The sequence below is a fragment of the Petaurus breviceps genome, unplaced genomic scaffold, assembly GCF_028583685.1.
Source record: "Petaurus breviceps papuanus isolate PSGF00001 unplaced genomic scaffold, PetGlider_PUasm1.0 90747, whole genome shotgun sequence".
NCBI lineage: Eukaryota > Metazoa > Chordata > Mammalia > Diprotodontia > Petauridae > Petaurus > Petaurus breviceps.
Genome location: NW_027187334.1, coordinates 1,066,042 through 1,090,340, shown reverse-complemented (window position 1 = coordinate 1,090,340; position 24,299 = coordinate 1,066,042). Strand labels below are relative to the sequence as shown.

The 24,299-nt window shown below is 39.6% G+C and overlaps 1 protein-coding gene across 1 annotated transcript in view; it reads right to left on the bottom strand.

Moving 5' to 3' along the window:
- The window catches only part of LOC138145738 (connector enhancer of kinase suppressor of ras 2-like), a 558,854-nt gene that overhangs the window by 30,900 nt on the left and 503,655 nt on the right, over positions 1–24,299 (bottom strand). The window contains exon 18 of the mRNA XM_069067369.1: positions 8,518–8,589. Coding sequence (XP_068923470.1) covers positions 8,518–8,589 — 72 coding nt within the window. The remainder of the gene's footprint in view (positions 1–8,517; positions 8,590–24,299) is intronic.

Sequence of the window (24,299 nt, the reverse complement as noted above, 5' to 3'; positions counted from 1 at the left end):
CTTTGATTACTTCAGATCCCTCTGGTTAGCTGGGGGAGAGCTTTGGAGGGGAGTGGTCAAAATTTATTAATTTTTCATTTCATTTAATTGATTAAATGATTATTAACCCCAAAGTGTATTTTATTACATTGTGATCTTTTTCCCTGTTCAAGTTGCCTTTTGTTAGAGAGATGTCTGAGGGCTTGGCAGAAGGGGGTTCTGTCATTGCTTGGATTTAGAATAATATAAAATTAATAATACATGTTTCTGGCAGACCTGTGCAGAAGACACAGAGAACAGTATTCATATTTTTTCTCCAATAGTCTCCTTTATGAGTGTTTTGAATCTTCTGGGTCATAAGAAAGAGCAGGGTTTTGGTAGGGCCCTGGCTGCTGACATGAATAGGTAGGGATCACAGAGGAAGGGCCTTCTGGACCTAATGTCTTTCTTCTTCTTTCTCTTTTTGTCTCAGAGTTCAGTGGCTGACATTTCTCCTATTACCTAAATAACAACAGAACAGACACCATAAAAATGAAATACCGTCCTGCTGTTACTCAAGGATTTTCAGTGGTCAGATTTCTGCTCTTAGTGACATCCGTGCTTTTCTAGTTACAGATCAAATTTTTCATATTTCTCTTTCCTATAAGGTTTATTGGAATACGGATGTTCCTAATATTAGAGAAAGTCTGGGATCTCCTGGGAACATGTGGTGGTGCCCTGAGGGAAAGGTTGAGCCTATCAAGCCCTGACAAAGACTATATGTTAACTGTCAAAAAGTCACCCGGGGAACCTGGTAGACACTTTTTTCTAACACAATATTATTGCTGCCTTTGACAGGGATCACAGGAGGAAGTAAGGTACTTACACAGTTCTGCACACGGCAAGCATGCATGCTTTGTGTCTGGATGGTTCACCTGTCTAGGGAATATGTGCACGACTACTCTGATGTTAGACTTCATTTTTCTTACTGTTTTTTGCAATCTCTTCCTTTTCAACATTTTTGTTTCAATAGTTACCCTGTGCCTTAGAAGGCCAGAGTAATTTGTGTCCCACATGTTGATGGTGGGGGGGGGGGCGGCGGCGGCTTGCTACTTTGTGTGCACAAAAAGGTGCATGTCGCAAATTAAAGGACTAATACTTGCAAGCACTGTCATGAACCATAAGATGTCAATGCTGGCCAGGGAGGCCCAGCTCAGGAAAGAGCAAGCAAAGAACAATGAACCAAATGCAAGAATTTTACAGGGTTTTCCTAGAAATATCACAGTGTACCTGAGACAACAATTCAATTAGCTCATTAGCTGGCTAATGTCAATGTTGAATGGTGCTAATTCATCTATGGGGGGGGGACAGAGAAGGAGAGGGAACAAACATTATTAAGTGACTACAACGTGTTAGGCAGTGTGCTAAGCATTTTACAAATATGATCTCATTTGATCTTCATAACAATTCTGGGAGGTAAGTGCTATTATTATCCCCATTTTTTGGTCTTTTTGGAGGGGGAAAGGCAGGGCAATTGGGGTTAAGTGACTTGCTCAAGGTCTCACACACACACAGCAATCCAATGTTAAGTGTCTGAGGCTGGATTTCAGCTCAGATCCTCCTGACTCCAGGGCCAGTGCTCTATTCACCTAGCTGCCCCTATCATCCCCATTTTACAGCTGAGGAAACTTCGGAAACCCAGAGTCACACAGCTAACCCTTTTTAGCAGCCATTAAATACATCCTGAATCAAGACAAGTCAGAGAGTTTTCTTATTCACTTTGTAAATATTTCATTTGAGATTTTGGTTTTGTTTATACACAAGCAAAGCTAAGCTTGATATGAGGAAAAACTTCCAAACAATTAGAACTGTTCTCAAAAGAAATGATCTCTAGTTATTTGATTCTCTCACTGGAGGTCTTCAAACAGAGAATGGGGGTATGCTGTAGAACTAGTTCTTTTTTCTGGAATTGGTTCCTTCTAGCACAGTGTAATTGTCCACGGAAGCCTTATCATGCCATATGCTTAATGCGTCAGAGTTGGGTTCTAGCAACTTTACTTCTGGAAGGAAAAATTTAAGATTTCCAGACAAATGAGGAGCAGGTAGGAATACATTCTCTCCTTCTAGTGTCCTGAGTGCCATTTAATGAAAACATTTGGAAATTTCCTTCCCCTTTAGACCCAAGGAAACACACAGCAAGTCAAGAAAAAATGAGGAGTTTTAGAATGAACGATGTACTTAATTACAATTGGAAGTAAAGAAGGGCTCAGTGGTCAACATTTGACTGAAGCAATGGAATTGTAAGCCATGGGGAGTGGGGTGGCGGTGTGTGCTCCTTCAATTATCTTTTGGCCTCTTCAGTGAACAGTTTGAATCAACAAGTTGGAGCAAATAAAACAAGTCGAGAATGAAGCAATGCTTCGATGTCTCATTTCTAAGACCACATGGACATTATTATTTACAATATCATCAGGTTAATTAAGAATTCTCAGTGGCAACAGAGTTGACGTAGTTCTCATTTAAATGGACACTTTAAGACATACATCTTACTAAGGTCAGTTTCATATGCAGTGTCACAGAATTGCCAAGAGAATGTTTCACATCCAAAGGAACAAGTTGGGAAAAATGAGTTATGCTGTTGCAGATGTCACCTAATTAAACTTATGGAAAGAAGTGTGGCATATTCAACAGATTCCATCAAACATGGTAGGATAATTCAAGGTCAAGAATATCAGGAAAAAGGAAGCCAGGAAATACTTAAAGAGAGCTATAAGATTATTCTGATAAACTAAATATGTCAACTAAAAACAGCTCCTTGTTTAAAACTTCAGCTTAGGCTGTCTACATGAAGAATTGCTTCAATGATTTTGATTCAATTGACTGGTGAGTTCAGTAAACAACTGGAGTGACCATTTTTTTTAGTTGAATTGACTAGCTGTTCGATTTGGCTAAAATGACTGATTTGGTATCAGAAAAAAGCCTGAAAAAAAGAAATTGAATTAGATTGTAATTTTAAAGCTGATTCAATTCTTTGTGGTTTATGAGATTGACAAACTTTTGTATTAGTTTCATTGGTCTGGAAAGACCAATTCTCATAGTTGAGCCCTTATTTGTCTCTTTACAAGGCTATCTCTAGAAGGCTTTTGAATGGTTTCATACCCTGGGCTTCCTTTTCTCCATGATTTAGGTAGTCTCACATTCTAGCCATTCCATGAATTAAACACTTTAATAATTTCAGATTATATCTGTTCTTTTGTCATTGTTACCACATTACTTAATATGAAAAGTGGAACATAGAAAAAATTAATCCCAAGTGTTTTGCCCTTTTTTTACCTATATGAGGACTCATACAAAACATTTTCTGGATTGTTAGTCCAGAACCACTGTTTGGATAAGCACTTTCCTAGGTGAATAACTTAGAGCTTGTACCCATGTCATCCAACCACTTGGTTCTTTGTTTTCTTGAGGAGAAAATTTAGTTGATTTTCCAGACCGAAATAGGAAGGTTAAATGACTTCGCTTAATAAACTCGATTCATAGGCTTCAAATCTTCCTAGTAGTCAGTACTCCAGCAATTGTTTGCTACAGTTACTGGCATGAGAAGTAAATTCACTCACAAGATAAGTTCTAGGTACTTGCTCTCACTGGATCACTGGGCATGATTCCGGTGATTTCACGTGGTGTCCATCTAGATTTGTCAGCCAAATAGAAGAAGATACTCTCGATGGCTTAACAGTCAACAAGGTAACTGGGATAATTCATGTTCTCTCTAGGTATATCTTTTTTATATGGATAATAAGAAATATTCTTTTAAACAATAACCCAGTCAACTAGTTGGATATTTTCCTCCCATTTTTTGACTTAAGCTTGTATTGTTTAAATTTCCTGGTAACATTAATTATAAAAGCATTTGTAAACATCAAAATCATAGCATTCCATTAAAAATCCACTACATATTATTTTTAAAATATTGTCAGAGAAAAGTCCCATACGATATAGAGAGGGATACACATCATATAAGAGTTTAATCTGGAGTCATGCTTCAGTTTCTTGCCAAGTCTGGGGCACCCTACCGAATCTATCAATGTTCCAAGCTTCTTTTGTTTTAAAGTGATGTGTGGTAAATATGAGTACATTTCTTAGAAGGAGTGTTCTGTATTCATATTCCAACTGTGTTTAAATTGGAATTATATTGGTCGTATTTTTTTCCTTTTTTTTTTGGAGGGGGGAGGCAGAGCAATTGGGGTTAAGTGACTTGCCCAAGGTCACACAGCTAGTAAGCGTTAAGTGTCTGAGTCTGAATTGGAACTCAGTCCCCCTGACTCCAGGGCCAGTGCTCTATTCACTGCACCACCTAGCCACCCCAATATTGGTCATATTTTGCTCTTAAGATAATGAGTACATGTGTTTTACTAATTCCTTTCTTTTGAATGGTAATATATCATAACTGTAGAAAATTGAATTTTTAAATTGAACTCTGTGATACTGAGGATAAATTGTTTTCTCAAAGAAAAATAACCTTTTTACTCAATACAATTTTTGATTCATCAGTTATTATTAAGTTCTTTCCAAAATGAACAGCCTTTTCTACTTTCAAATGACTAATAACCATAAATGAGAACATTTCTTCAAGTGTTTGGGATTTATGATTTTCCTGGCCTGGGTGCTCCCTCTGCAGTTGTAGACTGCAGTCCCTCTTATATTGTATAGGTTGTCTTCATTAGCAATAGTTGCAGTGGCTGAAATACTGATCACCCTGCTTCCAAGCTAATGATGATAATAATAGTCATTGTTCCACTTTCCGTATATGCATGATGCACATATTGCTTAATATTCCTCATGTTTGTAGACACAAAGTATCTTATTTACATTATTGCATCAGATCAGCACAATTCTATTAAGGTGGATGAGAAAACTGAGCCACGGAGAATATAAATGACACATGGTTAGTAAATGGTGGAGCTGGGACTCATAGTTAGGTCAGCTGGATATGATCCATATATAAAAAAAACATTCAATATAATTGGAATACTGGAATATTCCAAGCTCATTTTATTTGCCTAATGAAGTCATTTAGCTGAAATGTCACTTTTCCTAAGAAAAATCTAAGAGAACATAATTATAACTCTATTCATTATATTTTATTACTAATAGAGATTTATGAAAACAATTCTGAGTTATTATTTTACATTTATCATTTCAAATATAATCAACCAATATTCATCATAAGACAGCTCCACCATTTATCTGACAATAAGAGTAAGACAAAACAGTATTTTGGTTCTCAGCTGAGATGAAGAAAGCAAGAATCAGAATTCTTGGATTCTCTCACTGTTCACTGAGTCATCTCAACTCGTCTATTTGTCTGTCGAAAGGTGAAGAACTGAAGTTAAGAATAGCAGTGACAATTTGGACAAATAAAAAAATTCCTTTTGCTTGACATATCTACTTTATTCTTTTGAGACTGGCCTGGTTTAGCCAGGTCCTCCACTGGAATTTGCATAGGGATTATGTTCTAACTTTTCATGGTCATAGCTTTTCTACAAATGGCACAGAGATGGATAGGAAGTGGTGCTGGAGGCCTAGGTGTGGCAAGTTGTGGTGCCTGCTCAAAAATCAGATCCCAGAGGCCTAGGGGTGGGAGTCTGAGTACAGAGTTGGGAGGAGAGTCTGGAGAATGGGTAGCACAGCAAAGTTATCTAATGGTTCTAGGTCCAGGAAAGAGAGGGAAGGTGCTCATCAATAAGAGTTCGATGTCCCAGAAGTGGAAACCTAAGTTCTAAGTCAGAGGAAGAAGCTGAAGCACAAGCAGCATGGCACAGAGATGGCAAGGGAATGGCATGATTAGCCTGTGTCTGGATCAAATAAGGTGAATGCTTACCACTCCAAGCCTAGGTTTCCCAGGAAGGGAGCTTGGGGTTCTGAGTTGCAGACAGTATAGCACAGCGATAGCCAGAAGTGGTGGTGTAGATCAGGGACCAGGTGAAATAATATGAAAACTTGCTCATTAGACAATAGAGTTCAAAAGGAGGGATCCTGCATTCCAGGTCAGAGGTGGAGACAGGAACACAAACAGCATAGCACAGAGGGATCCAGAGAGTGGCATGGTGGGCTTAGATTTTGGCAAAATAAGCAGAACATCCAACCATTAGAGCCCAGGGTCCCTGGGAGAGGAGCATGAGATGCAGGTCAGAGGTGGAGATAGGAATGCGAATGGCAAAGCATAGAGAGGTGGCATTTTGGCATGATGGACCTAGACCTGAGAAACACAAGAAGAATACTCAACAATTAGAGCTCAGGGTTCCAGAGATGGGATCCTGAGTACTGGTGCTGAGGTAGACACTGGGGCAGCTTCGCATGGAGATGTCCCTCAGCCTCAAATCCCCCTACCACAAACCTGTTGAACAATTTAAGCAGTTTGAGGGCAGCTAGGTGGTGCAGTGGATAGAGCACCAGGCCTGGAGTTTGGAAAACTCATGTTCATATCTGGCCCCAGATACAAACTAGCTGTGTGATCCTAGCCAAGTCACTTCACCTTGTTTGCCTTAGTTTCCTCATCTGTCAAATGAGCTGGAGAGAAGGAAATGGCAAACCACTCTAGTACCTCTTTCAGGAAAATCCCAAATGGAGTCACAAGAGTTGAACATGACTGAATGACAAAAACAACGTGGTATTTATTTCTTTTTCTGCCTGGCAGCAGTCACTGATCATATGTGCACTTGCTAACAGTGTTTTTAGACATGGCTTAAAGTTAGGGGGCATGAGAGGCAAAGATCTGGCCTATTTTCTCTTTCTTTTGTACAAACCCTTCCCCTACCATACCCCGTGTTGAGCACATAGCAGATGCCCTCATTAATGTGAAAGAATATGGAAGAGGCTGTATCTTTCAACTAGAAACATCCATGTGACCTCAAAATGCACTTGTAGCAAGGCCTTCTTGTGTCAGGTCATACATAGGACTGTCCCTGTGTATACTCCAGGGAGTTGTCCAATACCCACTCTGATTTCTGTCTTTGCATCACCTTATTAGTTAATGATGTTGACAAAGAAGTTAGTTGTTCTCAAGAGAATAAGCATGTCATTGTGCTTGGGTCTCATAGGCATAAATATTAGACACCAGCAACGTGACAGGATTGATTCCAACACAATTAAACTCGCTGAGGGAAGAACAACTCTTCCTTCTGGCAGGTTGAAAACAAATTTAAGCAATTTTCCTTTTCCAATGAGATGTTGCTTCATGTTTTCCTATCAACATTAAACCCAAACATAAGGAGCCTGTTACAGCCAAGCTTTGCTGATGCCATTAGGCAACATGCCTTAAAATATTAATAACCTGCTGCTTTTCCTAATTGGAATTAATGTCTTATGTTGCATACTTCATTTACATGGAAAGTTTCCATGAAAGTCAAATTGCATTGATGCCTAAGTAGCCAGCATACTGGGGATTGCATTTCATAGACTGAACCTACAGTTGTGAGAGCCTGACAGGTTGATTAGTTATGGGGTGCATCTGTAGAAGGCCCTTCTAGTCAAAGTATGGGCAGCAGAGTGACCCAGACAAATAGGAAACAAGTTTGTTAATTTTATTATTAATGAATCCCTTAGAATACAAGTCACCCTTGTAAAACGAACCTATAATAGTATGCTTATGTTCATTTTGCAAAGCAATTTTGATTTGCAGGAAAATCTCTTGGCAGGTGGATTGAGTACTCGCTGGAGTAATTACATCTAAAGTAAGGCAGTTGGGAGTGAGCAAGCACCAGAACTTTAAAAAGTGCAGGGCACTCGACTATGGAACACCTTGTTCTTCCCATATTCTCACTTGCCATTTTGGACACAGCACCTGAATGACATCGACAGTGGAATGACATCGACAGTGGAAACTCTCGGGAGGGTTCAGAGTTGCTCCCATTTTATTCCTTATATATGCTGGAGTGCACAATGAAAGCAGTACTCTTGGAGCCAGTAGAGAATGATTTAATCCTTGATATAAAACACAATGCACATGGATACACATTGCAAAAAGTGTCCAATTTCATTTATATTTACAATTATAGAAACAACATAAAATAAAAATATAACTCAATCGCCTCTGGAACCAAGACCTTGCATGGAAAAACAATTAGTTAGAGATACAGAAACAGTCATAAATTCAGATAGTACAAGGCCTTTCCCCCATGACTCTCTCCATTTCCCCTCTCTCCTCCCCAAACAAAGTCTTCTGTGTCTGCAAGGTATACAGTGGATAGATAAAATCCTTTGGAAAATAAATATGCCTGTGAACATGCATGAATCAAGATACTTGTGGTCCTATCTGGGGTAGGAAGAGCAAATCATAAAGCCAACAATCCTAGGCCTTCATCTTTATGGTAAATAAGAGCACAATACTGATCCCTGGTCCTGAAGAGGCCATGGAGGAAAGAAAGTCATGCCTGGATGTTAGAATAGGCATTAAAGGTAAGTTTTACACTCCTAGAGGAAATGTAATCATCTTTTTCTGTTGTCTTGAGGGGCTCTCACATTGCTACAACAATTGTCTACAGAAAAGAAATTACTTACTGATTCATTTCTTCCAGACAGTCAGTTGCAAAGAAGAAACTCTTAATTTTGGGGTGACAAGCTTTGAAAGCACTGAAAGAAAGACAGAAAGAACAGTTCAGTTCTCCTTCCAAAGGATTTCCCATATTTATAGTTTTGACAGGCAATATCTACATTCTCTCTTCATTCAAAATGTAATAAGAATGAGATGGGATCACGAACTATGGTGAGGTCATGATACATGTATTATTAAAGAAGTTCCACATTTATGCAGAAACAGAGTGATAGCCTATAACCCTTTTCCCTCTGCAATAAGCCCATGTTTATTACATGGTATATGTATATGAACATTGAAAGACTAGGGACTATTTCTCTAGTCCTTAGGCCTGAGCTAAAGAGAAAAATGAAGTGGTCATATTTATCTCCAAATCTCAGAGCTGGGAGGCTCATCACAGGCCAGCTAGCCCAACTTCGTACCTGATCAGGAATCCCTACTATGATGTTTCTAACAAGCAGTCATCCAGGGAAGTAAAGGGAAATTGACTCCCTTTCCAGGCAGCCCATTCCACTTTTGGAGAAGTCTAATACCTTCTAGCTGAAATCTGTTCCTTGGAAAATTCCACCTGTTCCTTTTCTATGCCCTGGAATCAAGTAAACCAAGACCAATTTCCCCTCCACAGGACAGCTCTTCAACTTGAAGAAAGCAAGTATTCTTTGAGTCTTCTTTACAAGTTAAACATTTCCAGTTGTTCAAGAGATCCCTGCACATCATGGTCTCAAGGCCTTCATTATCATCCTAGTCCCCTTCCTTGACATGTATTCCAGGTTGTTAAAGTCCTTTCTAAAAGGTGGTGGGTAGAACTGACCATGATACTCCAGATATAGTCTGACTAGGAAAGGGAATAGTGGGACTATGATTTCTCTCCTTCTAGATACAGGAGTTCTTAACCTGGATTCCATGACCTTGTTTTTTTAAAAAAAAAAATTGGTATTTCAATAGAATTGGTTTCCTTTTTAATGTAATATATTTTGTTTTACGTATTTAGAAACGATTCCAAGAAGGACTCCACACGATTCACCAGATTGCAGAAGGCATCCATGATCACAAGGTTAAGAACTCTTATTCTAAACACCATTCGGTCCAGAACGTCTTTGACCTTTTCGGTAGCCATATTGCATTATAGTCCCCTAGAATGCCCAGAACAAGGATGTGTGGGCTTTCAACAAGATGGAAGAAGTCCCTGTTCCTCTATGAGCAATGGAAAGAGGGCTGTATCATTTCTATTCCCCCCACTGTAAATATGCATATGGGCTGTGGGAACTAAGACACTGGGAGATTGGAGTGAAGAATCAGCCTTAAAGAACTGACAACCAAATGAATAAGGGCAATTATTTTCTGTTATCTAATCTCAATACTGCAGAGGTCACAGAATTTCATTAATGTTGTTAGAGTGAATTCTATAAATATCATGATCTATCTTTTATACTGCTCCTAGGGTGACCTCCATCCTGTGGCATACATTAATTAATTAATCAAAGTACTCCATAATTATCTGAAGGAGCTAAAGGAGCAAAAAGTGCCTTGGATCCTTTGGGCAGTCTGGTGAAACCTATGGACCTCTCCTCAGAACACTGTTTTTAAATGCATACAATTAAACACCAAGGATTACAAATGAAACCAATTATTGAAATATAATGATCAAAATATTAAAAGTAACAAGCAAATAAGGTTAAGAACGCCTACTTAGCTACTGCTAAGACCTAGGCAATAACAAATATAGCCCAGCATCTTTTCAACAGAAAATACCACTAAACAGTAAACCATTCTTTTACACAGAAAATAAATATTGCTATGTGTTCAGTAGAAGTGGTAATAAAGAATGCTGGCAACCAGGGTAGAATGTCCTAAGCTGGAATTCTCTCAGAACTTTTCATGTCAACCCTCTACATAAACCAACCAAGGAATTTTGATGGTTTTAAATGAAAAGTTATGGGATATCTGCAACTCCAGGCATGGCCCTGGATCCATGTTGGATAAGGAACTCTAAACTGATGTCCACGGCCTCCATGTCACAAGGCATCATTGCATCAGAGACTTATGTGACCAAGTATCTTCCTTGTACCTTGTTTAGTCATTGTCAGGAATACAAGATGCTAGAGCTGGCCCGATGACATCAAAAAGCTACTCCATTCCCTGCTCAGAAATTGAGCCCTTCTGGTCTCCTAAATATCATTTAGTAAATTTCAGCTCCCAAATCACCACATGGTGTTCTAATATAATTACTTTTATCATTGTAAACAAGTAAAAGTGCCAGGGGAAGGCTAAGAGAATTTAAAATACACCTGTTCACTTTCCAGCAAGTACCTGGGGAATTTTAGTTCGAATCAATCACTCTTGATTGTTTGAGGTAGAGGGCCTTGTTTCCATCTGCCCTGTATGTTCACTGTTTCAGGTGGCAAACACTACTCAAAAACACTAGGCCTAGGCAGGGAGAAAAGAGAGTAAGTTCCTACTTCATCAGTTTGGATTTAACTTGGTCCTTGGGCTTCATCTCACCTCGGCAAACTCGGGAACTCTTAGAACAGGAAACGTCAATTATGTTTCTATGGCTAGGGTATTTATTTGCTAGAAGAGCTACTATTTGGCAATGTATGTTGTGCTCCCTCTCTTGTATCTTTTTCACATACAGTGAAAGAACTAGACCAACTTAGGCCAACAGTCTTTGGGATTGGATCTAGTGCCCCTTTTCTGGGTTGGGCCTGACTCAGGTCTGTTCCCTGGTAGTTTAGGTTCAACACTGACATATTTATGGGGCACTGAATAGTTAAAAAGGGATTTTCTTAGCCATAACAGGAGAAGGATGGTCAACAAGGAGAGGCACTTAGCACCCTTCAAGTTGATTCAGCAGAGGGAAGCTCCTGTTTCTGAGATGATCTACCAGCCAAGCATCAATGAGTCCCTGGAGCTCCTCAAGGATGCTTTGTGCTCAGAGGAACAGGAAGTGCTATTAACACACTGAGCCTTTAGGCCCCTGATCCAATGCGTTTAAGGACCAATTTGCTTTTGGGTAGAGAGGTCAGACTATTATGCTCTCTCCACAACTCCTTTCAATTTAGCAAATACTTGTCTACCACCTACTATGGCCAATGCACAATGCTAGATATAAACTGTAGGGATTACAAAGATGTATAAAACAGTTCTTGCCCTCAAGAAATTTCTAATTGAATAGGGGGAGTTACTACAACACAATTGTAATTCAAGGCAACATATGCAGTGTCCCTTCTCATACAGGGTGTTGCCAAGTCTTAGTGCAGTTTTAAAAATTACTCTAGCTGAAATGTAAGTATGGATATACAAGGAAGCAGTGAGAGATAAGTCTGAGAAGGTAGGCGAAGGGCAGAATACTTTAAAAAGTCTTTAATGCCTAGCTAAGAGGCTTCTACTCCATCCTGTGAGCAATGAGGAGAAAGCAGAGGTTTCTGAGAAGGGGAATGGCATGAATAGAATTGGTCTATTAATGATTACTATGGAATGGTGTGTACCAGAGCCTGGAAAAAAAAGAGAGACAGTTAAGTCATAGTAGGGCCAAGATGGGAAGCAATGAGGAGCTGAACCAGTGTGGTGGCAGTGGGGATGACAAGTAAGGGAACAATGGAAACGATCCTATGGGAGGCAAATCAATAGGCTTTGGTGACTGAAGGAAGATAAGCAATGAAGGAAATGTAGTGGCCAAAGATGACCCTGAAATTTTGAGTAAGGGTGACAAACAGAATATTGATGATCTTTGCTGAGCTAGGAAAGCAGGAGGAAGAAGTTCTTTGGGGAATGGAGGCACTGATGATCTCTTTGGGTTTAGAAATGCTGAGTTTGAATTCCTACTGCTGGTATAGTGCTAATGCATGGGACAACCACCCAGAAGATGTTTCTCTATGATAGGTATTATAATGTGCTGGCTGGGTTTTGACACACTTTTTCCTGTAGATGTCTATGGTTGGACATAGCACAATTATTTTAAAGTATAACTTCAATAAATACATTGAATTGATATCCAATTTTCTAGCTTGCCTTATCATCTGAATATTTGTCTTCCCAAGACATTTCCTCAATCCTCTGAGTAATTCACAGTTGCTAGACTATGTCTAGTTTTAAGCAGCTGTTTTTCATGGGAAATCAACCTTCCTGAACTCCTTTGATATTCACACTTACCAGAATAACACTACAATCCATGTTTGGGGTCTGTCTTATAGATTAGTTTTTTTTAATAAGTCAGAAACCATGACATTTGAACCATTTGACTATTTCTCTATAAATACAGAGTAATTTAATGCTTTGTTGGTATTCAGTCATTTCAGTCGTGTCTAACTTTTCATGACCTTTTGTAGGGTTTTCTTGGCAAAGATACAGGAGTGATTTATTTCCTTCTCCAGTTCACTTTACAGATGAGGAAACTGAGGTAAACAAGGTTAACTGACTTGCCCAGGGTTGCACAGCTAGTAAGTATCTGGGGCCAGATTTGAACTCAGGAAGATGGGTTTTTCTGATTACAGGCCTGGTACTCTATCTACCGTGTCACCAAGCTGTCCTTACTTAATGCTTTAATAATCTTTTAAAATCAATGAAGGATCACATAGTTTGGTCAGAAGGGTCCTCACAAGATCATCTGGTTCAATCCTTTCATTTCACATACTACAGGATTAAAGATCTAGAATTGAAAGAAGCATTAGTGGTTATAGTCCAAGGCCATCATTTTTCAGATGAGGAAATTGTGGCCCAGAATAGTTCAGTGATTTACCCAAGGTCACATAGGTACTAAGTGGCAGAGCTGGAATTTAAACTTAGTTTTCTATGACTTAAAGTTAGGGGCTCTAGGGTACATATCATCACCACTGTATCACACTGCTTCCCTAAAATGAGGACCAGAGAGGGTCACACAAATAGTAATAGTAGTGGTGGTGATGGAGGAGGAGGAGGAGGAGGAGGAAAAAGAGGAGGAGGCGGAGGAGATGGGACAAAATACAAACGAAAACCTAGCATAGGTTGGATCCACATGAGACTGAAACTCCCATTTGAAAGGTGAAAAAAATGGCAAACCCAGTTACATGATAACAGGTAGGAGAAATTAACAACAACCAAGCCCAAGTTATTTAGTAGCTTTTCATTAGACTATTTAAACCACTCAATTCAATTAAACTAGTTTGTATGTAGACAGATGTAGGCAGCTTCAGCTTTTTGTACTGTATGTAGACAGCTAAGCTTAGATTTATCTCAAGGATACTCTGAGTCAAATAAAAAGTAGTTGGATGGTTCATTCTGAGCCTACGTATACTGCAGTATGTTTTACAGGGGGCATAGTATCTTACTAGCATTTATGTATTTAGGAGACAATTTAAAATGATCATAAACCATAAAATAAAAGAAAAAGTCTTTGCTTTCTTTGTTGATTATTATTCACTCGAGAGTCTTTCCTCCCTCAAGTCACTCATTGAATTCTTCTTTGCGATGAATGGAAGTCACACATGAATGCAACCCCTCCTCCACTCGTCTCCCCCAGGGGTCAAGACTCCCACTAGCACACAGAGGATTCATACAGTTAATTCTCATTAGCATGAACAGCAATTTTACATGTAAATCCCCATGCTCCACTGCACTCGCTTCATGGTTTCTAATTTTTAAAAAAGAACTGATAAACAAGACAGATCCCCACCCGAAAGCTGAGGTCCTCACATCATTCTGGTCGGGCTGAGCGGCAGAGGAGTGGACGCTGGGTTTTCTTGCACTGGTCAGCCACAATGGAAATGTATGCACACATCTCCGGGCAATCATTCTTTTTCCTTTTGAATTGAGCAGAGCTTCTGACACAGGGAAAGTTGAATGCCTTTCTTTTATGAGAACACGTTTTACATTAGCCTTGCCTATTACCACTCGCCCACAGCAAACAACAATTTATGTCAGTGGAGTAGGAAGAAGAATGCTAACTTGATTTAGGTGATTATTTCCACAGTTCCTCTGGCAAGGGTGAGCTGGCATAAGTTTTCTGAGCTGCTTGGGTTGGTTTTTTAGTCCTCAAATCTCATGAAATAGTTGTCAGGTGGAGGGGGCGGGTCTCTAGAGCTGCCCCCTCCAAAACCAGCCCTAGGAAAGGGGCTTACCCTCCTCCTTCTCATGTTTCTTCAGCAGTAGCCACTTGTGCCCTGGGAGCTATAGGGAATCAGTTCCCAACACAACCTAGAGTAGTGCCCATCACTGTCACCCGGCACCCTGACTAGCTCATTTCCCTCAGACACCCTCATAGACCTGGAGGGTCTTCCCCCACATTGCTCTGCTCCCATATTTCCCCTGCCTATGTAGTGCAGTTAGAGGATGGGGGAAGAGATATGGAGAGAAGGAAACAAGACATAAATTCAGAAAATATTGCTTTTAAGTCCAGCCTGAATTTGGATAACCAACTGGCTGAATAGTACTAACTTAGATGTAAATGGCAGGAGAGAATGGGAGTGTGATTAATGGGAATTATAGATAGCTCTTCTCTCTATTCACATAGATACCAGCCTGGTCCAGATCTTTATCACCTCTCAACTCGCCTATTACAGTACTCTCCTACATGCCCCCCCCCCACATCTAAGCTCTCCCCTCTCCAATTCATTCTCCATAAAGCTATCAAATTGCTATTTTTAAAGCACAGGTCTGATTATGCGACTCCTCTGTTCATGAAGTTGCAATGGCTCCCTACTGCCTTAGGATAAAATACCAATTCCTCTGACATTAAAAACCCTTCAAAATCTTCATCCAGCATATCTTTCTTGATCACTTCTTGACCACAGATCACACCGTAATCCCCTTTATATACTCCAGTCAATGTGGCCAGCTTTTTGTTTTCCATACATGGCATTTCATCTCTCCATTCTGTGCCTTTGTACAGGCTGTTCTCCATGCCTGGAATGCTCTCCTACCTGTTCAAATGCCAATTCTCTGAAGTCTTTCCTAAATTTTCCATTATTAGAGCCACTCTCATCACTCTAAATATGTTTTATATCTACTGTATTTTATTTATCTATAGAATGTAAGGAAGAAAACTGTCTCATTTTTGCATTTGAACAGTGTCTGGTCCATTAAAAAAAACACCAAACCTATGAATTTTGTTGACATGAGAAGCTGTTGATAAGGAAACCCCTTCTACCAATGCAAATGGAACCTCCTGTGAACCTTACATTCTTTGCCTGGGGCACTGAGAAATTGAGTGACTTGCCTAGGGTCACACAGACATTATGTATCAAAGGTGGAATTTGAACCCAGGTCTTCTTGATTCCATTGCCAACTCTCCATCCACTAGACCACACTGTTTGGGCCTTATGTGTCTTGTTGATTCATTGATCAATTACTTTGTTTATGGATCTGTAATAGAGATGAAAAAACCCTTGGATTTAAAGTCAGAAGACATGGGTTTAAATTCTGACTCTACCAAACCATCTTTGTGACCTTGGGCCAGTCACTTGACCTCTTAGGGTCCTAGTTTTATCTAAGAAGGGGAGTATAGTAGATAATCTTTAAAGTCTTTTCCTACTCTAAATCTGTGATCCTCTCAGCATATTTTTAAGGGAGAAGAATCATCAGAGCTCCATATTATATAGTTAAGGGTTGTTATAGGGCCAAGATTCTGAAAACTCTTTTTTAGAATTGTATCAATTTTAGAAGACAGCAATTTTACATGAGGTCTTAACATAGTAACAGAACACTTGTCACAGTGGGTCAGCCACACGGTGCCTTCAGTCCAGTGGTTTGCTTTTGACAAAAGACCACTTATGGGTAGGAAAAGAAAAAGGAAAAGGAAAAGGTCTAGAAGAAAAGAAATAGGAGGGCAAAGACTTCCAAAATAGAAGAAGGTAGTTGTTAAGGCAAGATGAGCAGCTCAAAAGAAGGTGAGTTGTGGTTGTGGCCTCCGTTAGGCGAGTCAAACAACTCCAGAGCTGCATTTGGCTCAGAAGTTCTGCCACCCTCTAGTAAGAACCACAAAGGACTAAGATCTCCCTTCCAACAGGAATTTGATTCAATTCCACAAGTATTTATTTAGCGTCTTCTATGTGCTAGGCACAATAACTTGTAGAGAGTGCATGTAGGTATTTCTGTCAGAGGCACCATGGCCAAGTGACTACAAGTGACTGCTGAGGAATGACCCTACTTTCCAGGGTATCTGGAAGTACAAAATGTTGCTTAAAATAAAACATAAGGAAGGCTTTAATGAAGTGGAAAGGTGCAGGAAGTATCTGGAAAAAGTAAGGGAGAATTCTGACTTGTGTTAAGAGGTTGGAGGGTGGTGGGATGTCACCCAGAGGGAAAAAAAAAAGAATTAGCCACTAAACACTTGGTACTACACAAGAGGTATGGGCTTCCTCCTAAAGAGGAGGGAGAGGCCTCCTTTGCCAAAGAAGTGGCTATTAATGTTCCAAGGAAAGATGATGTGGAAAAACAGATGCTGCCAGAATGCTGAGGGCATATTAGTGAGGGTCATGGAAGCAGCTGTGGTCAGTGACAGCCTAGGGAGGGGCACTAACCTCAGAATAACACCCGACTAGTCTTTCTTTGCACCAACTTCCATGGCACATGTTAGCTTCAAATATCTGAAGGGCTGTCATGGCATTAGATTTGTACCGGTTAGCCCTAGAGAGAGAATTAGGAGCAGCAGGTAGGAAGCTGCAGAAAGGAATTTCCACTTCCTATAAGGAAGAATGTCCAAACATTTAGAGCTATCTTCAAGCAAAGACTAAATGACCACCTGTCAGGGATGTAGTAAAGGGAACTCGTGGTCAGCTTGAAGTTGGTCTCAGAGGGGCCTTCCAAATATGAAGTTCTCTGTAAAGCCTTCTGGAATCTGTTTGTATTTTCAGACTATAAATCTTCCTTATCCCAGTAGTGTTCAATCCCATTTCAGATATAACAGACATCAATCTCTAATTTACAGTCTGCACAGAGCTTTAATCATGTCTTCCCAGTAAAGAAAAGTGAAGCCATAAGATAGACGATCACTTCAGACACTATCAGGTGTTCTGCCCCACACCTTCCCCTCCAGCATCTGTCTGGCTGCACTGCATCCCTCTTCAGATGGACAAGGCTCCCAGGGGGGGTTGGTTTGGGAAGTTGTTTTCCTACATCTGGGGGCTCTGGTCGCTGCAGCAGTCCAGGTGGTTATCTCTAACAGACATCCACATCCTCACTCAGAAGCCTTCACTCTGTGATGCTTATCTAACTGAGCCACCATTTTTGCAATTTTAGAATCAGTTACCAGTCCAGCTTCATGGTATGTATCTGCTAGAATATCTTGGTCTTTTTCTGTTATGAAATGATGGGAAGATATTCAAGCAGCCTTTCTGTTTACTTAAAGGAAATCATCCTGAGTCACTGTCAGATTCCAGATAATATAATTCCATATTTAACCTTACAGGAAATCAAAGATTGTCCTTTTAGATTCTGTGGCTGCTGTTCATACTAGAAAACTCTTCAAATTTACTTCCTCCATTATGGATTTTCATGATTAAAGATTGTATTTCAGGTATAGAAAAATGACTTGGTATTGGCTCTTGGCCTGCCCCAGTCAGATGAAAGCCTAGCTGACTAATTCTCTCCAGCAAAAAGACTTATCATTACCAGGCATGACAATACATATGCCTGTGAATGTGATTAATTTGGGGGAGAATCCTTCACTAACCTACTATCCTGATAATCCATCAAATGGCTCTGTTTTTGTAACCTAATACAAGCTATCACTGAAAAAGTTTCAAGCCCCTGAGGATCAGTAAAAAGTATAATACAAAACAATCTCATTACATAAATACTTCTGTACCTTGCTCCCACCCAAAAGGCCATCTTCTGTGCTAATGCAGAATTAGGCAATATTGTTTTAAACAACCAGTTTCCAGGGTGCTCTTTCAGCACATACAGATTCTCTCCCATAATTGACCAACTTTGGGGAAAATGGGTTTGCTTCATCAACATCAGCTAACCTTTACTGCTCTGCAATTTTCTCCTCATGTATTCCATGCCATAATGGTTCTAAGCTCTCCATTAGAAACACAGCACTGACCATTCTTGATTTAAACCTATTTACGTTTGCTGATATTAAAACTAAAAAAGTAACCCTTTGAAGTCAATATACTTTTATTTCTTCAAATGCTGTTTCAGTATTTTACATTAAAGACTTCGATTTTTATTCAATTGTAAAAGCAAACTCATTGTGAGAATTTTTCCCTACTTCCCCTGTCAATGTCTCAGGATCTACCCTTATGAAAGCTATAACTTTTTAAGTGTTGACTCATTTGAAATGTCCTAAAACACTAAGGTACAGAAGACCAGCAAGAGATTTTTTTTCTTAAGACATTACACATGACAAAAAAGGCCAACTCTAACTACCTGGTATTTATGAAGAATGACCTATTGTTCGAAGCAAGTGGTTATCCCTTGGTGGAAAGTGGAAAGTGAAAGTTACTTTGATAACTTAAGACAACAACTTAGGCTGTTGTTCCAATGAAAAAGAGAAATGCAGCAAGTTTAAAGCTCCAGAGAGTTCACCAGATTTTACATTGGTACCACCGATCTTCTAAAAAACAAAATGAGAGTCAGGGTCGGGGTTTATACATCTAGCCTTGGAAAGTAGGCCATGTAGGTGACTCAAGGCCCGTGAGCTCACACACATATATATAAATAGTATATATATAATATTATATGTATATATAATAAAGGCAGGACAGGGGAACCAGGGATTGAGGGGAATTGCCATATTTCCACACTGCATTACTTGGTTCCTGGTCACTGTTGTCCTTGCCTCTCTCCTGCTTCATTTACATGTGAGACCCAAAAGGTCTTGGGGGATTTGAGAAAAATGACGTTGCATAACACGTATACAGCCCTTTGCATTTTGTAGAAAAGGCAGAATCTGAAATGATTCTTTTTTTGGGGTGTAAGTGTGGGTGCAATTTGGCAATTAGGAATCAAATGAAAGTTATAAAGACTTTATGACCCTAAATATGACAGAGGTTTGGAACAAGGGTGTAGGTCCTGTTAATAGAAGGAAGCAGTTTTAAAGACAAATTAAATGCTATAATTAGTTGACTGCAAGCTCCTTGAGGGCAGGGATGATGGTCTTTTGCCTTTCTTTCTAGCCCCAGAACTTAGCACAGGACCTGGCACATAGTGGGTGCTTTATAGATGTTTACTGATACATCAACTGGCTATTCTATATGCTAAAATGATCTCAGCATTGGAAGCTAATAGTTTGGGGGCTAATAAAACCACTCCACTTTAAGAGAGAAGATTTCCTGAGAGTATTTTCCTTAAAAGAGAGATGGCAGAGCCTGCTCCTCAGATGGGCAAGAGGCAGAACTTCAGCTAAGGGTTCTAGCTGAGAACGAAGTGGTTGCGGCAGGGGGTGAGAAGCAGGAAGAAGAGGAAATGTGCAAAGTCCAGAGAAAAAGGTGGGGAACTGCAGAGACATGACCAGATGTGACATCAAGAGGGAAAAATGCCCATTAGAGAAAGCAACATATGATGGGGAATAGGCCCAGTGAGAGCTGAGGGATGATGTCACTGGAAGACATCAACGACCCTTTAGCACTAGGGTTGTGAATTGTTCCTCCATGCATATGCCCTCGTCACATGTGTTATTTATATGTACCCTGGCCACTTGTGTTCTATGTGTATGCCCCTCCATGCATATTTCATAGCACATCCGTTCTTCCCACCAATTGGGAAGTCCCACATGACTGTGTGGAAGAATGTGGCCTGCATTTATGAGGGAACATTCTATCACTACATTTCTCACTGTTATTAAAGGCCTTTATTTTACACTCTGTTGTCTAGTTGACTGGGAAAAATAAATACATAAGTGGGGGTTTGTGAGCTATGGTTTTGGGTGGATATGAACCTAAAGAATACCTTGAACCCAGGGTCACTTTTCTGAGGTGTCTGTATACAAGTGGTGCATGGCCATGGGCAGCAAACAGTTGTGGGGACTCATCCAGGATCTTGATTTTAGATACTCTAGTATTGGAGGGATTCATTGTGGACTTTATTTTTAGGCCATGATTGAAGAGCAGAGTTTTCTAATGTAGGGTTCTTGTGTTTTTTAAGGTGGACAGAACAATTGCTTTAAAAAAATAATTATTGAATGGACAAAGGCTTAGATATTTACATCTATTGTATTGTTTATGACTGAAGCTAAAATCTGCACCATTTCTATATAAAAGCTGTAATGCTGATGCAGAATGATGGACACAGAATGCACAGGGGATTCTTGGTATAGAGGGACAAGAATACTGAAGATGCTCTTCAAAATGATATGAGAAATTTAGGGAGATGAATTTACCAGTACATACAAGAAGCTAGACAAGGTACTGTCTGTTACATAAATTGTCTGAACCTGTGGTGCATTCCAACACCTTGGAGAAAGAGTCATTTTTGGGACTTGGAGCAGCTAAAGATGCCAATAAGTTCCTGTACTTCCTAGTTCTCAGCTTTTGCTTAAGCTAGGAGTTCTTAAACCTAGAATCCACGAGATTTTTACTATTATTTTGATAAATATACTTCAATATAGTTTACTTTGTAGTTCTGTGTATTTTATCTTATACATTGAAAACAGAATTCTGAGGGAGCCCACGATACAAAATAAGGTAAGAACTCACCCTCAGCTAAGGCATTTCTCAAAGGAGCTCTTGCATCTATCTGGGAACAACTATTCTGGGCCTGAAAAAGCACATCATGCCATGGAAGTACAACATAGTAGCCAGAGAATGATGGGAAAAATAGGCTGAGGAAAAACTTTAAGGCTCCAGCATTTCTCCTCATATATGGTTTGAAGTCAATGGACCTTGAGGTCACAGAACTGGAATATTTCTCAATTCTTTTCTTCTCTATTATAACCCATCATTCCATATGGGAAACCACAAAGGCAAAGTAACCCATATTTCCAGTGCATTATATATATGTATATATACATATATGTATAGATGTGTGACATACGCATGTAGACACACATACACACAAGTGACAAACAGTTTAAGGTAAAGTATAATTACCTACAAAGTTTTAGTTAAAGGATGTATCACAAGAACATAACTTGGGGAGACATTGTTCTCAATTTTTTGCTCAACGTTAAGTAATCATTCAGTAACAATTACATTGTGTCAGATGGCTGCAATTTTTGATTTTTGAGTGTTGTCAAATAGGTCAAGATGTTCTCCAAGAAGAGGCGTCAGTGATTAGAAAGGAGAGGAAAGTACAGCTATACAGCAAAGTAAAAATAGGATATAGTATTAACCAGTCAAAAATCAATGTTTGCTGATTACTTGAACAAAGAAAGAGAGGGAGGAAAGCATAGTGGAAAAAGCCAAGGACTTGGAATTGAGTGACCTAGATTCGAATACCGATTCAGTTACTACATGTGTATCCTTAGGAAAGTCTTTTCTTCTCTCTTGATCTCAGTTTCCTCACTTGCAAAAAGATAGCTTTGGACCCAACCAGCAAAACACCTTCTATCTCCAAATCCTACAAATCTAGTCCATAGATGAAAAGGGTGGGAAAGAAAAACACTGTAGGAGAGTACTACAGCATTGCAATCTAATGGGATCCACTAGATGGCAGAAATTGGCTTAGAAAACCCCAAAGCTTCCAGGGCAAGGGGCAAATTTTTGAGCAGCACACATGGGGTTTAGGGTGGACTATTGGACATGTGTTTCATGAGATTTCTGATTCCTTTGATGATTCAGTGACCTACTTCTTATGGCAGATAAGTTAGGACTCTGAATGCAAACACCTTCCTTTTGTAAGAGGAATGATCCGACTGTCTGGTTCCCCCTACCATTGGGATGCAAGTACTTCTCCCTGCTGTCATATGGTCAAAAGCATGTAATTAGAAGCAAAGAATTGAAAACCACCACACCTAAGGGGACACCAAAAGCCAGCAGGATCCTTCTTAAGGCTGAAAGGGACCTCCAGAGCCATCTAGTCCAAGCTCTTTATTTTACTGATTAGAAAACTGAGGCCCAGAGATCAAGTGATCTGCCCAAAGTCCCAGAAGCAGTGACTGGCAGAGCCAGAATTCAAAGCCACCTCCTCCAACTCCACAGTCAGTCCTCTTTCTATTGAACCCTGCGGCCTAGTACTTTCTATTATAATTATGTTGATGAGGGAGAATGAGGCTATCTGAGATGTTGAGTATACCTGAGAATGAGTGTTCCACTAATCAGTATTTTTTAAACAAGAATTCAAATGTTTCACCTGTCTTCTCCAGGGGATCATATACAAATCCAACAATCTTGCCTTGTGTGTTTTCCTGATAATGAACACAATTTTGTTTTGCTTTCTGGAGGGGGAAAGTAGGGCAATTGGGGTTAAGTGACTTGCCCAAGGTCACACAGCTAGTTTTGTGTGTGTATGTGTAAGTGAATGAGGCTGGATTTGAACTCAGGTCCTCCTGACTCCAGGGCGAGTGCTCTATTCACTGTGCTACCTAGCCGCCCCAAACATACAAGTTCATTACCTCATTTTCTTTACCATACCTCTAAGCTGAACAGCTGCCCATTGAGTATTTTAGATATTTGTCCAATCTTTCTTATCTTGGATTTAACCAGGTAATATTGTATAATGTCTTTTAAGTTTGTTTTAGAAACAAATGTGATGGCTATCTGTGTTTATTGCCAGAAAATTATGTCTCATAGAAATATATATATGTATATAAAAATATGTATACACACATAGACATGTGTGTATATGTATGTAAATGCATGTATACATGTATGTATTTAGTGACAGAAGGGAACCTAGAACTCATTGATTTAACTACTTCAATTTAATGGATGAGAACTTTGGGACAGGAACAGTGGTTTAAGCATCTGAAGGACTGTTTTATAGAGGAGAGATAAAGTTTGTTCTATTTGACCCCAATGACCAAGACCAGGAGCAAAGGGTAGAAGGGTAGAAAGTTTCAAGATGTTTAGATTTAACGGCAACAAAAAAGTCCTACCAATCAAAGCTGTACAAAATTGGAATGAGTTTCAAGGCCACATTAGCCTCCAAAATAACCTAACAGTGGAGGAAGAGATGTGGCATGCCTGATAACTAGAGAGAGCCTTGTCACTTGACAAACCAACCCAAATTGGCATCAATAAAAAGTCAATCAAGTGATGCTTTTTTCGGTGAAGGGCATTATGTTTACAAATTTAAGAGCATCGATTCTAAACAAAAAATAAGCAAGAATTGGATGCCTAGTATATCCAACAAATGGTCAGATAGTCTCTGCTTAAATGCTGCCAGGGAGGGGGAGTCCTACTGCTGCCCAAGACAGCACATACTGTATGCCTCATTTTGGAATAAAAACAACCTTTGCCTGGATCTCTCTTTATTCGTTTTTATTGGATCTAGGACCAAAGTGATGACTAAACAACACAGCATTAAAGAAAGTATGTGTGTGCATACATGACTATATTTATATGATGTACATACACAAATACATATATAGCTTGGAAGTGTTAAGACCACATGGAAAAATATGTTGAACTCAGAGCAAGGAGATCTGGTTCTAAATTCCTCCTCTAATATTTACTAGCAGGGTGACGATGAGCAACTTCTCTGAACCTCAGTTCCCTTATCTGTTAAATGGGATAATAATACCAGTAAGACCCACTTAAGTCAAATTCTACGATATCCTCTAAACTCTTAGCCCTCGCCCCCTTGTCCTATAGCCATTTGCACCTAGTCAAAATCTGATCTTGGACAACTTGCTTTTATTCATGTGCAGTTGAATGGAGCTGGAAAATAA